We start from the raw sequence: 16,299 nt of genomic DNA, 5'->3' as shown, positions 1-16,299 counted from the left end.
TCAATACTTTATATATTTATTACAAAAAAATGTTTGTGATAAAAAAAAAAATATTATAATATAAAACATTAAAAATTAACAAAATTAAACCTTTATTTCGAGATGATCGGGATTAGCTCGCGTGACTTTCATTTATCGCTGACATTATTTTTTTTAATTAAAATCAATTTTTGTAGTTTGTGATAGTTTAGTTTATAAGGTGAATTTTACATCTAACTTCATCTGACTTAAAAAAAAACTTCTGAATAAAAAAATATTACATTCTTTTATACCTCCTAAAATAAATAACATGTAAGGCGAAATTAACAGCCAGGAACAACTTAATATATATTTGACTAAATAATATATAAAGGAACCTATATAATGTAAATTGTGTGTTGAAATATTGACGAATTAACTAAATTTTAAGCACCAAACCGATGAGTATCTCGTTAAATAACGTAGCTATTAACATTTAAATAATTTTGAATAAATTACATTGACATTTAAGATACCCGCCCTATTTTGTTGTTTAGAAGTCGATACGGTTGTTGTTTCTATTCTCTTTTATACATTTGCATGAGTGTTGTGTTTTTATTTAGTGTTATATTTAATATATGACAGATGTAACATTACGTTAAGATATCTTCAATATTTGTGTGTTTGAATAACTGAAGTACCTACACATTTATCACGAGTTTAGTTTATGAATTAACTTTTAGAGTATACACAAAAATGTTAAATGTTTGTTTTTTCTTTCTCTCATCACCTCATCGAATAAAAATATTTCACAAGACCATTCTGTCTATCGATGTTTATAACATGCATGTGTTTGGCCCGCACTAACCAGAATACGCAAGGCGTTGGAGAATCGAACCAATATGGAGGACGATCGGGTCGCCATCTTGGAAGCCCAGCTGTCACAAGCGAAGCTCATCGCTGAAGAGTCCGACAAGAAATACGAAGAGGTGAAAGCTCGTTCATAGTATTACACAACCCGTGCTGTTACAACATATGCACTTGTTGATAAAACTCTTTTAACAATGTTATTATAAATAAAAAACGTGTCAAAATTTAAAATCTTAAAGAATAAACCCGTAACGCGTAAATTTCAACTTCAAAAAGTTAAATCTTTCATGGATCAAGGTGTACGTACGCATGTATAATAACGTTCCACAAGATATCTAAGACCTTCCTTTTTTTAGTTCTTTGTCAAAAATTAAAAGTTTTTTATTAAATAGATCTCATTGTAGCATTCAAAAATTTTTACTTGATTGAAATGTCCTGAACTTCATTTGTTGTCTTATTTACATGGTTGATGTCATATTGTACACATTAAAAGTTGTTTAATTTCATTTGAAAAGAACAACTGTTGTGTTTCTGACTGACACTCTCAGCAGATCAGAATTTTGAGAGCATGTAGCTTACTACTTACAATGTTAAAATAATCGACGGTTCAAAAGTGCCTGTGCCTACATGAATATAATATTTTTAATTTGAATAGAGTTACGTAAATCTCCTTGACATTTCACCGGTACAAAAAAATATATTTTTAAAAATGGAAAGTTTTGAAAGTGACACACAAGGCGATAATGCGAGAAATCGATGTAAGTAAGTCAATACGACGTCCTTAATTTGTAATGCGATCGTTTTCGACGAAGACTTAAAAAAGCAGACAAAACACGTTTCACCTTTCTGCACTAATTTCAAATGTCAAACATGTGTACATATTGTACACGGCTACATATAAATATATTATGTATTTATAATAGGTAATTGTAAATTGAATATATAGTGCATATATTGTAATAACACGTAACATATAATAGTCATGTCAATGACTGCTATATACATGTATTTAAATGCTTCAGACTTGTTTTTATAAAATATACATTGAATATAAAACATAACTCTGAAGCATTGAATAATATATTAAGGTAATAAGGACCCTGCGTTAAACGGGAAAGTGGTGTTATAGCTCGTTTAAAGCCGGGTCCGATTGGTTTCTCTTGCAGCAGAGTTCGCGAAGCCGTTTGTTCGCTTTGAGTGTACCTTGCCGATATCGTGCTCGTTTTGCATGTCTTCTTAACTTTGGGTCACCCTTGATTTTATTAGGTCATATTTGACAAAATATTCAAATGTTGTGTTATGGCGTTCAGTGCCCGCAAGGTTCTGGAGAACAGGTCATTGGCCGATGAGGAGCGTATGGACGCCTTGGAGAACCAGCTGAAGGAAGCCAGGTTCCTCGCTGAGGAAGCCGACAAGAAATACGATGAGGTCTTTGAGTTTAGATGTCGTTTGGTTTGCTTGTTCATTGTTACGCATTTAACCAAAGTCCTTTAATTGGCCTCGAATCATTTTTGTGTTATCTGTGAAGAGCAAATTAAATATTTGCCCGAGATAATTCTGTTTGTGTGTGCACTCAACTTTGATCTTCCCTTTGAATTTTATGTCTAGTTCTTATAACATGCGCCCGTTCTTGTGCTGTATATCCCTGTCTATAATTCTAAGGCTAATTTTAACCCACCCTCGTTGTTTTTAATGTATGGAATATGAAACTAATATAATGTCCTATTTAACAATACCCCCGGTTTCTTATATTTGCTACGTTATTTAGCATGCTGTGTCATTTGTGACAAAAGTACGATTCATAACGCTTCATAAAGGTGATAGCTTATCGCTATTCAAGATATACAACATACGATGATTCGCACGTATAACTGTAGTCGAGTGTCCGACAAAAAACCTCGACATGTGGACGCCAGATGGTTTTCATACGTTGTCCCAATTCCCCTGACGTCTGACCCTGCTCGGTAAAGGCAGTCGTAAAAGTCAGCGGCCCAAGATGGAGTTGTATTGCGCCTGATCTTGAGTTTCTTTGCCTTATAAGGCAGAACAAGTACACTGTGCGTGTTACATAAGCATTACTGCCATATATGAAGGGTTACACAAGTGTTTGTATGCGTTGATTTTAAGGTGAGATTTCTTATACTGTATGGTGTGTTCAGGTGGCTCGTAAGCTGGCCATGGTTGAGGCTGACTTGGAGCGCGCGGAGGAGAGAGCCGAGGCCGGCGAATCGTAGGTTTTCATTGCCTTTGCCGGCTGACCGCCACGGAGCACGACCTCTGACTGTCTCACAGTACAGGGATAGTAATAGAATTAATTGCCTTTTAAACTATCCTTTCGATATTCGTGATTAATATACATTAATAATGTACTATGAAATAAATGAGGATATGTGACGTGGCGGGTCATCGAGGCTGGTGCAATTTTTTCTGCCTCTGCATGGTTGTTCATTTTACATCGTTAACTCCTGCACTTAACCCGACTTACCTATATTGGGTAAACTCCGTTTTCGGTTATTTTTCTTTCTTGCATGTCAGTTCTAGGTAGTCTGCGAGATGGAAGCAGCGAACGAGAATAATTTGGTTTTTAAATTAATTTTGCATTGTTTATTACATCTAATGCCTGTTTTATTTTGCATAATATTAAGTTCAGGACAGGGTTGCATGTGAACTGTCACGGGACGCAAGCGTCTTTGTCCTGTTGCGACTAAAAACAAGGGTTGCCCCATCTCATGGATATTTCTTATGTTTACTATCATGTCAATGTTCCTACTAAACTCTGTTCTCAATGTGTGTTAGTCTCTAGCTAGGCTAGGCCGAGGAATATGTGTGGTATAGGGCAATTTTCGTTTTCAGATATGCACCGCATTACACCAGAATTACTGGCCGTATGCGTGCCGCACATATGCAAGCGCACACATCACATAACGAATACGTTGACGCACTAGATAGCACTTAGATTTATTTAAATACGAATACTAAAGTTATTACGGCTAAATGTTTTGGGACAACCCTCGTTTATTACTTACATTGAGTTCGTACGCCGCTCTCGATTGCCCGCTTCCTTTGATCCCGTTCGCTTTTAATTCCTTTTTTATGCAACAGGTAAAAACATATGTGTTTACCGCTTGAAGCAAGTAAGCAGAAATTTCTATTCTTACTTTCCTTTACCTTAAAATCCTTAGGTTAAGTAACCCCGTGAACCATTTTAAAAATTCCACATATCCTATCCTTTGCACGAAAGTGTCACCATTACACCAGTTCGATATCGAACCTTAGTTGCATCACCTTAGAGTCCAATTTGCACGTGCACAAGCGGGACGCGGTCGTGAGCGGCGTACGTCTCCGTAGCGTTAGTGTGTGTGTGTGTGTGTGCGTGTGGGCGTGTACTAACGCTCGGCGGGCGGTAGGTGGCGCGCAAGCTCGTGCTCATGGAGCAAGACCTAGAGCGGGCCGAGGAGCGAGCCGAGCAGAGCGACTGGTGAGTACACGAGACCAGACGACCGGACAAACGAGACCGGACCACCGAACCAACGAGACCTAAACGATTTTTCCAAAATTATCGATGATAACTAGATACCACTTGTAGAAATCCGAAGCTGAGACGTATTTGATTACGATAAACAACTGTTGAATAAAATAATTGCAAGTGTGACAATTAGTAAACAAAGTATTTATTTGTGATTTAGTGTTAGTGTTTCAATATTTTTTATAACGTCTGTACTAGCGTCTATACGTACTGACAGTTCAGTTCATTATAAACAGCGTTTAGTTAACTGCTATATCGTAGACAATTGAAAATATCTTCTAGGTAAGTGAATATTTCAATTACATTATTATTTTAGCTTTCTACAGTCCTTAAAAGTAGTGCCGTGAATAAAAGTTTATACACTGCAAACATCGTAACATTTTTTTTCTTAATTTACCGAAAATTTGATGGAAATTGATATATGATTCTATGGACTCTGCAAAATTTAATGTTTGGAAAATTTTCAATGAATCATAATTTTAACGTAAAGCAAGTTGTGTTAACTATATTTCAGGAGTTACACAATTTTTTTTCTTATGTAATTTAATCATTACGAAATAATGGAGTATATTATATGTAATATGTTTCATCGACCTATCAGAACTTCAATATTTATATCATTCGAAAGATAGTTACTCATAAGATAGTATAATATTCGATTTTCTATAAGTGGTATCTTTAGTAATTTTTAAAGATCTTGCCGAGTTGAATCAAATGATTTATTCAGCCGTTGTTGTCTCAATATTGCTTATTATGTTACAGAAAATTTTAAAAATAAGGTTTTTACCCCTAAAAAGAATCGATGGTCATTTTTAAAATTTTCAGTAACAATTCTAATGTAATAAATTTATTAATATTTTATAATTCGCATGTTTTGTCGTTGGCCTTTTATTTCTATATTTAACTAAATGAAAGCATAGTAATTTAAACAAGTAAATAATTTGCACGCTTCGGTTTAACTATTTTGTAAGGAGAATAATTATAGTTTCAATTATGTTTTACGCCCACAGTTTAATGATGTCTTATTTTTTTTATTTAATGCTCTTTATTGTACACGTTACAAAATATCATACGATAGTTGCATAATAAGTAAAAAAAAGAAAAAAGTACAATGGGCGGTCTTATCACATCGAAGACAGTCTCTTCCAGACAGCCATAGTATGGAAACGGTGGGTAGTTGAAATTTACATACGTATTTACATATATACACAGTCGTCGCTTCAGCCCATAGATGTACATTGTAGGCCTCACCCAAAAACATCAAAGGGGGATTTTGCCATGCTTGGCAGGCTGGTTGGCGATCGTAATGCGGTATTTTGGTACGCAGAGAACATATATTACCCTAATACCGTGAAATCGAGCAGTGGTGGTAGCTCAGGTGTAGACTGAGACTTGTAATCGTCGGTCGCGGGTTCGATTCCCTGAATAATTTATACTTATAGTATAGTATAAGTTTAAGTATAAGTTTCCAGAAAACAATGTCAAAAAATTTGGATAAGTTTAATGATCTATAAATAGTTAATAATTAAAGAATGTAAATTATTTTCACTTTATTTTTTCCCCGTATAATACTAGTAATTGTATTTTTGACAACTTAAGCACATCTTTAGAACTGGTAAATATAATTATAACAATTGTTTTCAGTAGAAATTGATTGTCTTCTTTTTCACTGTTTTCTAGCAAAATCGTGGAGCTTGAGGAAGAACTCCGTGTCGTTGGCAACAACCTGAAATCCCTTGAAGTCTCCGAGGAGAAGGTATAATGGCATCTTGATTTTATTCTTAAACTTAGTACATCAAAGGGAATATTCTATTGCAGACAAGATTTTTTTTTATTTATTAATGATGCACCAACCATGTCAAAAGTTTTGGTCCTAAATATATCGTGTTTATGATTAAACACGTAGGACATGTAAAAAAATATACATGAATATATGTAAATCTTTAAAATTATTTGTTTAGTTAGGATACTTTTATAAGTTATTATAAATGTAGGTAATCTTAGAAAATATAGTAGAGGTCACCATTATAATGAGGGCGTTAGTGTCGCTGTTCAACGAGTGTGGTAAGACGCGATGCTACAGTATTATTCTTTTAAGAAAACAGAATATCAAGTGTGTAAAGATTTTAATAACAGAGTGTAGCGTCAATAGTTCGTTGACATGTAGGCTAATGATATTACGTTCCGTGCAGGCCAACCAGCGCGAAGAGGAGTACAAAAATCAGATCAAAACCCTCACCACCCGCCTAAAGGAGGTGTGAGAGCGATCCAGATCTTTGCGAGTGTTTTCCTTACGCTTGCCTAACTGCATTCACCGCACATCCACTTCCTAGTGTAGTGTTGTCTGACTTTTACCAACCGGTAAAGCAGGCATGCAACCTAGTGCGTCGCAGTTTTTTTTTACCCTCCATTCCGATGTTTTAACGATAGATGTTGTGTTTATTTTTTTATTAACAATTTTTAGATTTTAGCATATTAATGTTTTAACTTTATGGTGTCTATCAGTGTTGCAAACTGGAAATGTTCGGTTGCGACGCTGTGCGACGCTGCATGGAGTTGTTTTATCGCTGTTTTGTGTCAATTAGTAAACGTATGATAATCGCAGGCGACGCAAAGGGAGGAAACTTACGAAGGCCAAGTTAAAATCCTCAGTGCACAGCTGAAAGAGGTAAAGTGGAAGAGCGTGGATGAAGTAGATAGATTTGGTTTTGGTCCTGCTCTGTTGGCATTTGTGTTGGAGGATGTAGGTATATGCCTTCGCTGTCGACTTGGTGACGCTTATCTGTTAATAGTTAAACGTAAGGGCTGTACGTTGGTGGTAGGTTCGTGTACACGTCTGCTGTCAGCGGTTGGTGCTTCACCTATCCTATAAATTAGCTCTATTTTCCCTCTCTCCCGTGTATTTTTTCTTTTTACTTATTATTTTTGTACTATGGGCGCCTGTGTTGTGATTGTACGCTTTAATTGAGTTTTGTTTTTTTTTTAATATGGTTCTTATTGTAATATTGTCTACATATATCTATTTATCCAATTTTCTTAAAACAGTCACGATCCTCAGTAGTGATCTACTTATGATCTATTTTATGTGTCGTATAATATACGTATAGAAGGTGGCAAAATTTAATAATGTACGCCAAATTAAATAAAAAACAACAATTTGCGTCAAATAAGTCGCCCAACTAGTTTAGTGTAGGTATGTCAAAATTAACATTTTACACATATTTACATATTTAAAGTGACTTATGAAACCAGTATTAATAGGCACGTAAGTGGTCGTAATTTTACGTAACCTGAGTTTTATAAAAAGGGTTCGTGAAGGTAGAATCGTTTGGAGGGTTAAAACTTTTTTGAGAGCGTACTTTCACAATGCGGCCAGCATGCCGGTGGCTTGCCATCTGTAACGAGTCGTGTGTGGCTAGGCGATGGCGTCGCGGGAACACGTCGAGGATAAGATTCACAGCCTCTCGCAGAAACTGTCGCAAGTAAGTCACGCTCGCTGCTGGAGGCTTTGGTCGCCATCTTGTTGTTTAAAAACGAATTTACAACCCACTTTATTTTTACACGCTATATACGGTTATTAGAAAAGTGCTCGTTTAAGGTCAATAAAAATTAAATAATTCCCAAAAATCCGTGCAAAAGTAATATGAAGTAATGAAATATGGACTTTACAGAAACAGTTCATTTTAATTACGGAAAATAAAAAATTTGTAGTGAACTGTTGAAAAAAATATTTTGTGTGTATTTAAATTACAGATCGATTTCGAATAAAATTTTCAAGTGAAACTTTTTAAAAATGTGATTATTTTTGTATTGATATTAAAAATAATGAAATATTATTTTAATGTAATATTTTCGAACTGGCAATTTAAAATTTGGCGACCAAAGCCACTATTCTTCTATTGTTGATGGCACTACTCACCACCATCTCTCGGTACAGGAAATATAGGATATATTGTATATGTATATTTATTACTTTCATAGTGAGCCTAGCCTACTCAGCAATTAGCTGCATTCGGTCAAGGTAAATTGCATGGGGTTTTGTGTCGCTTTAGCTTCATAACTTTGTATTTTTTTTTAATACCTGTATAAACTAATAAAAACTATTTTAAAATATTTTAAAGTTGTAAATAAAGAAATTAAATTTAACTTTAATGTACATATAAATCATGTTTGAAAATAATAATTTGCATGCTGGATATTTAAACAGTTTATTCTTTGTTTGATGTTCATAAACGTTATTTGGATAAATTGAAATACAAGAAACATTTAAGTATAGAACTCCAAAGAATAGGCTGTTTATCTATAAGACAAGTACTTTAAAGTTCAAATAAATGTTTTCAGGCTGAAGCCCGCGCCGAATTTGCCGAGCGTTCTGTTCAGAAACTTCAAAAGGAGGTCGACAGGCTGGAAGGTAATGACTTCTTTCAGTTTTACACCCAACATCTATATTATTTTTTAGTTAAAATCTTATTGGAAAATATTTATGTAATTTTATTTAACTTTGCATTATGGCAGGAAGTTAAAACGTATGAATAATAATTATTTATGACGCTAGTTTTCAAGGTTCCTCAGACATAGTCCGGTAAAGCAGTTTAGCTAAGTAGTAGATCTCTGAAGTCAAGTTGCGACAGAGTTTAATAACCAACGCTTCGGGCACGAGGCTCGACGCGAGAGCTGTCCTCGTGTATAGAAACTGTACAATAGTTGTGAAAGCTTTGTTTTTCACTCATTGCGCTAAAAATCTAGCTTCATTCTTATTATCGTAACAGTTTTATTTTTAGTTTACTACCAATGCACATAACTGTCGATTCTATTATGATCCTAGAGAAATTTCAATTATGTGCATATTTAGCATGTATTTTATGTGTTAATAGTTTGCTCGGAACGTTGATGTTATTGTTTCTGTGATTGCATGGTTTTATTTCGTTAAATGTTTTTTTTGCCTGTGCCTTTAGTGCAAATATCGTTGTTTGGCGTTATGACAGTTTTTTTTTTCTAAATATGTTTCATACTTCTAATTAATTAAACCTGCTATTTCAAATGTTTTTTTACGTGGGTTAAATGTATAATAATACGTATGCTGTCAATCGCCAATGACTATTTTTGCAAGGAATGTTTGTGTGCTACTGACGTGGTCGCATCCGACCTTGCAGACGACCTGGTAGCCGAGCGCGAAAAGAGCAAACTCCTGCAAGAGGAGATGGAGGCCACGCTCCACGACATCCAGAACATGTGAACACTGCCCCCCACACCCGCCCTTCCCCCGCTCGATTCATCCCCCCATTCTTTCAAGGCAGTTCATGGACGCCCACTGTCCGGTGTAGGCCTCCCCCAAAGAAGGCTATAATGACCGGATTTGTGCTACCCGAGATTCACATCCCGCGACTTTAATTATGTAGTCGGTCCACCACATTTTCCGGCTCGTGGTTGCCACTCGTGAATTTGCGTAAGAAGAACTCCTCAGAACTAAAGCCACCGACGAAGGTGCAAGAATTGCTCGTCCAAGTGGCAGTGGGCGAAGCATATCGCTTTTACATCTCCCCGTAAAGACACTTTATTCGCATTTCTCGCCATTCTTTTTATTAAAGTTGTTTAAAGTACACTGGGCCCTGACCTAAACTCTGGCTTGAAATGCAAATGAAGTCTTATTAATCTGTTTTTAACATCTCTATGTCAAGACTTTCTTTTATACCGATCGTTTAGTATCTTTTCTCTTACCAATCGGGAGATGATTCGAGCGGGAGCCTAAACATTTCTAGTATAGAGTAATTGCCAGCCGCTTTTTTATTTTATCGTAAGGAGTGTTCGCTGTGACGCCACTGCCAAGTGCAATTTTTTATTTCGTACACAAATTACTAATTTTTATTTTCTATTATTTATATAATTCATAATGCAATTCACAATTTTTTTATTATATAATTTAAATATTATTTCTATATTATGGAAAGTGTCTGGCATTTTCAAATGAACATTCCAATGAGGGGTCCAATATGCGTCAGTATTCGTGTATCAATTTTCATTTTATTATAAAGACATGATTTTAAAATTAATAATATTTACTAGGAGTGCACCGTTTGCTATTTACTATGTACTCTATATTTTAATTTAATCATATAAGAGATTAGATATTTTTATTGGAGTGACGGTAACGTTTATACGTGTAAGGATTATACTTGCTATGAATTATTTTGATATTGTTTCGAGTATGTCTCTTAACTTGTGTCATAATTTGAATTGTTATTTATTTAATTTAATCGCTAGGTAAATGTGTAGCGTTTCATGTAAGAGCTCGTCCGTCGGTTCGGTTGTTATCCGTGTACTCGTGCTGGCAATCATTCTCTCGACCTCGACACTGGGGGCGACGTTCCCTACAGCGGACGTTTATTACTATGAACTAAGAACGTAACCGTGCAAAACCTTCGATCAATCCACAGTCCCGTTTTTATAAATATTATCGATTTATTAATTGATAAGTTCGTGAAAAATAAATTAAATGATTAAGTATATTCTAACACAAGTGTTTATAAATATATAATATTATTATTTTTAGATGTTGTATTCTTTTACTAATCCGTGTGAACCCTTTCAACGTCCTGTGTGAGTGTAACTAATCATGTGTCGATTCTATCAGCTATTAAGTACTTCAATCCATTGTCCCTGGTCGTCAAGAATAAAATATAAAAATGAGAGAAAATGTTTAATAAAAAAGTATTGTCAATAACTGTTACTCGAAGCACTGGGCATGAGAAGAAATATCCGATGACGTCACTAAGTGAAGCATGGCATCGTCCATGTATTTAAAATGTACCCGTTCTGATATAACGAAATCTATTAGAGCATGTAACACTGTTACAACAAGCAAATTATGTAACACACCCAGTAATGTAATCATGCATGCAACCCGTGAGAAAAAATCACTAAGGCATGGAGAATAGTATCTTCTAGAAAACCCATTACAGAGCGAAAAGCTCAATTGCAATGCCTGCTCTAGATGACCTGATCAACGAGATAGAGAAGTACAACGACATCGGTGATAACATAGACGACGCGGTGGTAGAGTTGATTCCCGGAGTCCAACCGACACAGAGGCAGCTGGAGAATGCGGTTAAAAATCGCGCCCAGCAACAGGAAGCCGCTAAAAGAGAGAAAGAGAGGATGGAAGAAGCGGCTAAACGTGAGAAAGAAAGGCAGGAGGAGGAAGCGAGACGGGAAAGGGAGCGTCAGGCAGAAGAAGCGCGCAATCCACCACCTGCTCCAACACCCACCGAAACCCCTGAATCATAAAATTACATTGTTTTCTTAAAATTACTACATCCATTTATATCCACTATCCCCAAGACCCTCGCGACTATAGTTTTGTAAATTTTAATTCATCAAATAAATGTAAACATAGCTGATGGAATGGCGTAAGAGAAATCGTTTTTGAAGAGCAAGAGTGGTTTAAAGCATGCCCAAAAGCAAACTAACGTTCGCGTTGTTAGACTGACTGCGCTGGTTTCCGCAGACGATCTGCTCTCCGGCAAAGAGTTGCTCTACAAAATTGGCACAGAAGTCGAAGACGCCTTCAGAGAACTGGGCCTGGTGGCAGCTACGCCTCCACGGTTCTGCGGCCGTTGCACGCGCTGTCATTGAGAAAACTAACGCCTCACTTTGAATGCATTTAAACTTAGTAAAACATTACCCATTAACTTGCTTTTCTATAAACGTCCTCGACTTTACGGAACAAACGCTTCCTTGCATGAGAGCGTTTCAAGTGCTTCGAGTTTTTCGAGCTCAAGCTTTATAATGACAACGACGCATGGCTTCGGAGTAAAAAGGAACGCAACATGTAAGCATACTTTATATTACTTGTACCACACGCTCTCTCGCATTATCTTGCCACTAATTCGCTTCAAACTTGACTTAGAGCGCGCGGATTTCGTATTGGCAATGATAGCAATGTACGCTGGCAATGAATAAAAACCCATCATGTAACTTTATCATGTCCTGTATAAAGATACATAACGACGTATGAAAACGTATTTGCTGTAAGTCGCAAAAATCCGAGTTTTTTAATACTGGGTTTAATGTTTTTGTTACAAAAGAAATCACAAAGGTATAAATAATGTATATTAAAGTTTTTTTTTAAAATAATATTTACGGATATATATTTTTCTAGACATTTCCAACACAGACAAGTTATATTTCATTCGAAGAATAAGTTTTTAATAACATAGGAGAGAATATAAATATAAGATTTTTTTTCTTTATATTAAAGTTGTCCTCTTTCGATGAAATTTTTGAGTAATGATTATTTTCTTTTTTAAAAAGTTTTCTGTCCTGTGAAGGTTTCATACTTGACTCTTACATGCATATTAAAAATTACAGCAAATACGATTCCTTGCGTCGATTGGTCATGTGTAAATTTTTCACGTAATATATCGCGTCCATGAAAAAAATATCTTTTAACCTTATTGCCAGTAAGCAAGCGTTTCAAAAATAATTTTAACGGAAAAGCATAGGAACATGGACACAGGAAAAATGTCATATTTATTGAAAAAAAAAAACATTTTTCTAATAAACGAATATATGCAGACGAACTTGTGGCCGAGAAGGAGAAGTACAAGGACATCGGAGACGACCTCGACACCGCGTTCGTGGAGCTCATCCTTAAGGAATAAGGTTTCCAACGCCAGTCCAGCACCGCGCCTAGGCAACGCTACCTGCCCGCGATTCACACAATATCTGTATAGACGTATTTTACTTTTTATTTTATAATGATTTAAAGTATACAATCCATAGATTATGGCGGTATTTATTTTTGAATAATCATAATAAATAATTTATTATTTATTTTCCATGTGTTTATTTTATTTTTATCACATACCTTTGTAGGGTGAAATTTTATTTGCTTTAGGACCTCTTTAAAACTCTCGATTGATTATTTATAAGTTTTTGTTATATAACACGAGCTACTACGACTGCTTCCCGTGCTACGCACTGTGTTTTATGGGTGTAATTTTATAAAATCCGTTTTTTGGTAATTTAACATGCCAAAAAATATTTTGGACAAGTTTTATGATATGCATTAAAACCTTTGTTTGAAAATAAACATTATTTTATCTTAAATCTCCTCAAACCCCTTCGTGGGGTAGGATTTTCTCGAATCCTTTCTTAACTGACTATTCTACGAAAGAAATATTCCAATCAAATTACAAGTATCTTGAGTCTTGTTAGTTTCAAAGATGTGTTATATACATATGTAAATATATATATATATGTGTGAAAACGATTATAAAATGAGTTTCCTGGATGTACTAAAATTATAACTAGAGATTGGTTAAATAAATATATGTTTATTTAACGTCGATGTGTTGGCATATTACAGAAAACACTTTTGTACCAAAAAAAAAAAAATGTGGCAAACTATCCGCTTATGCGCAGGTATGCTAGGAAATAGTTCCTTTTGTTACATTTCTGTATTACATCTATTGCTTCTTCTAATTAAAGTTGTCTCTATAGTTTGTAAACTTTGAGTAAATATTAATCCCATCTCTACTTATTACCGAATTCATTGATACGACCATATTTATTTATATCGTAACGAATTAAACATTGAATATTTTACTCAAACTGTTCACTAATTTATCAATAATTTGTCACTCAAGGTATGTAGGTTACTTATTTTGTTGCTGAAAAGTAGTAAATTTGAGGGTAGCTTAGTAGTAGCAATATTTTCATAGCTTGAAATCAATTAGTATTGCATGTCTTCACATTCAGTAGGCGTTTAGATGCTGTGGTTACATTAGTTAGTGTGATTATTATTTTAACATACATATTTCAAAAACTTTTTAACCGAAATGTTTACATGTTATTTGTTACATTAAATTAAAACTATATTCGCTGGACCGAAATAGCAAGCAAAATAATTGTAAAGATGTGTTTACAAATGGCTGCTATTTTTAAAAGTATTGAAGTGACAATTTTTATATTTTAAGATACATTTATATTATTTACTGTATGTATGTGATAATGTAAATGATATTTTGGTACCAATGTAAACGCATCCTTATGATATTATGATTATTTAATTCGATTTGTAGTGAATATTCTTGTATTAACCCGTCCGACGAATACAGTATGGTTAAGTCAAACTGAGTTTAATATTAACAAAATTAATTCTTACTAATAACAGACGAGGTGGTGGAAGAGCGTAGTAAATATAAAGCGATAGCTGAAGAAGTAGACCAAACATTTGCGGATCTCTCCGGCTACTGAAAGCGGCCATTTTGAGAAAGGTGGGCGCCATCTTGTGTGAGTCGACGGGTATCTTCGCGCGAATGTTTAAGAGTATGCGTTGCTTATATTTTTTGCACTATGCACTCTATGCAACTAAAAACGATATGATTCTGTGCGTGCCTTCAAACTGGCGTTTATAAACTTTGTGATAGAGGTTATAGCAAAGTATATGGCTCACCAAGAGAAAATGTGTAAATTCAACCAAGATATTTTATACAGTCTTTTTACGCAGTTATTCACTGTTATAGTAATCATTGATGATTTAATTACTCTTTCAGCTTTTAAGTATACAATAGTAAGTAGTAATATTATAAATTAAAAATTTTTTTTGTTTAAATTTTAGATAAATTGATTATTCTTTTTCAATTATAGAATCCCATTATTAATTCAGTTAAATATTTTTGGATTATGTAACTAGTTCAGTAAATTTGTACTTATTTTTTTAAAAAGCGAAGACAAAATTTTTAACACTACGATATTTTGAAAATAAATTAATATTTGTGAAAATACAATGAAATTTGCGAGTTACTTAGACAAACTAATTCGAACTAAAATTAGGCGATAGAGTTTTAAGAGTTCGTTAAGAGAAACAAATTATGTTTAACGCAGAAGTCCATGTTTAAAACATATTAAAAATGATTGCTGAACGAAATTAAAAAAAAGATGTTAGAATATTTATATATTAAAAACTTTTTTGGTGTAATAAATTCCTTGATTCATGATTTCCGTATGTAATATGCTCAATTATTATTTGCGTTTCTTGGACGGCTATGAGTGGGTTTTCTTTTAAATAAAACCATCTAAGTTTAAGTATCGCTCTTAACAATAACCTAATGGCAATTGGGGAGAAATTGATATTAATTCCCCTATTTTTAGCACTGCCTATACCATGAAAATGTGACAATTACATTTCAGTATACAAATCATATTCTTTAGAATGCTACGTGACATTTAGGTTTTAATTTATGAATAAGATAATAGTGTACTAGCATAACGGGTTTTGTGTTTAGAATTTTAAAATGTTTACGGTTTTTCTACGATTATTTTTATACTATCTTCGTGTTGGTCTGTGTCACACATGCGGTACGAATTCAGCTTCCAATAGAGATAGTTAATATTACATGTTCGTCGGATAAGTTAATTGTCTCTCAACCGCACTCTCAACGAGTGAAAAAGACAGTTGAATGCAGTGGGCGTCGACAATAATATAAAGATGCGTTTACACTTGCTACTTTTTCAAAGGTTTGCAAGTTTTAAATTATTAGAATAAATGCTTTTTTTATTCAATGCCAGTTTTCGCATTAAAAGAATAATATATTTGTTTCATTGTTGCCATGTTATTTCATTCATTTCGGGTTATTTGACCTCTACACATTCCCATGTAGAGGTTAAATAACAAGAAATGAATTTAAAATTTAACGAAAAATGCTTAATTTTTCGTTAAATTTTGAAACTGTTTATACAGTCTCTGTAATTATTTAGTTTATATATTTTACAATTTTTTACAAATTGCCCTGTCGTCTTACACCACATTAATTTTATGGAATTGTGTGAGGTTGTCTTTTTAAAACGTCTAAAATCAACATGTCTAACATCATTAACAACCAACCACCGAAAGAATCTCGTTTTTCAAAATTAATTGGTGAACAGTATTGCGATGCAATTTT

General features: G+C 34.4%; 1 protein-coding gene across 19 annotated transcripts in view; it reads left to right on the top strand.

Annotated features, from left to right (window-relative positions):
* The window catches only part of Tm1 (tropomyosin 1), a 32,412-nt gene extending 19,221 nt beyond the window's left edge, over window positions 1–13,191 (top strand). For 4 of the 19 annotated variants that reach the window (XM_068766325.1, XM_068766326.1, XM_068766317.1 and 1 more), the window contains 6 exons: window positions 2,139–2,256; window positions 2,988–3,058; window positions 6,035–6,110; window positions 6,547–6,609; window positions 8,696–8,765; window positions 12,929–13,191. In XM_068766325.1, the coding sequence (XP_068622426.1) occupies window positions 2,139–2,256; window positions 2,988–3,058; window positions 6,035–6,110; window positions 6,547–6,609; window positions 8,696–8,765; window positions 12,929–13,014 (484 nt within the window). In that variant the 3' untranslated portion in view covers window positions 13,015–13,191. The other 15 variants (XM_068766327.1, XM_068766333.1, XM_068766331.1 and 12 more) reach the window with 11 other exon arrangements.
* The last annotated feature ends 3,108 nt before the right edge of the window (window positions 13,192–16,299 follow it).

This window comes from Battus philenor, unplaced genomic scaffold, assembly GCF_028537555.1.
Source record: "Battus philenor isolate CCGP_79_NKW_IND1 unplaced genomic scaffold, ilBatPhil1.0.hap1 SCAF_21, whole genome shotgun sequence".
Classification (NCBI taxonomy): Eukaryota; Metazoa; Arthropoda; class Insecta; order Lepidoptera; family Papilionidae; genus Battus; species Battus philenor.
The sequence above is the reverse complement of the archived record's forward strand: the minus strand, read 5'-3'. Positions and strand labels throughout refer to the sequence as shown.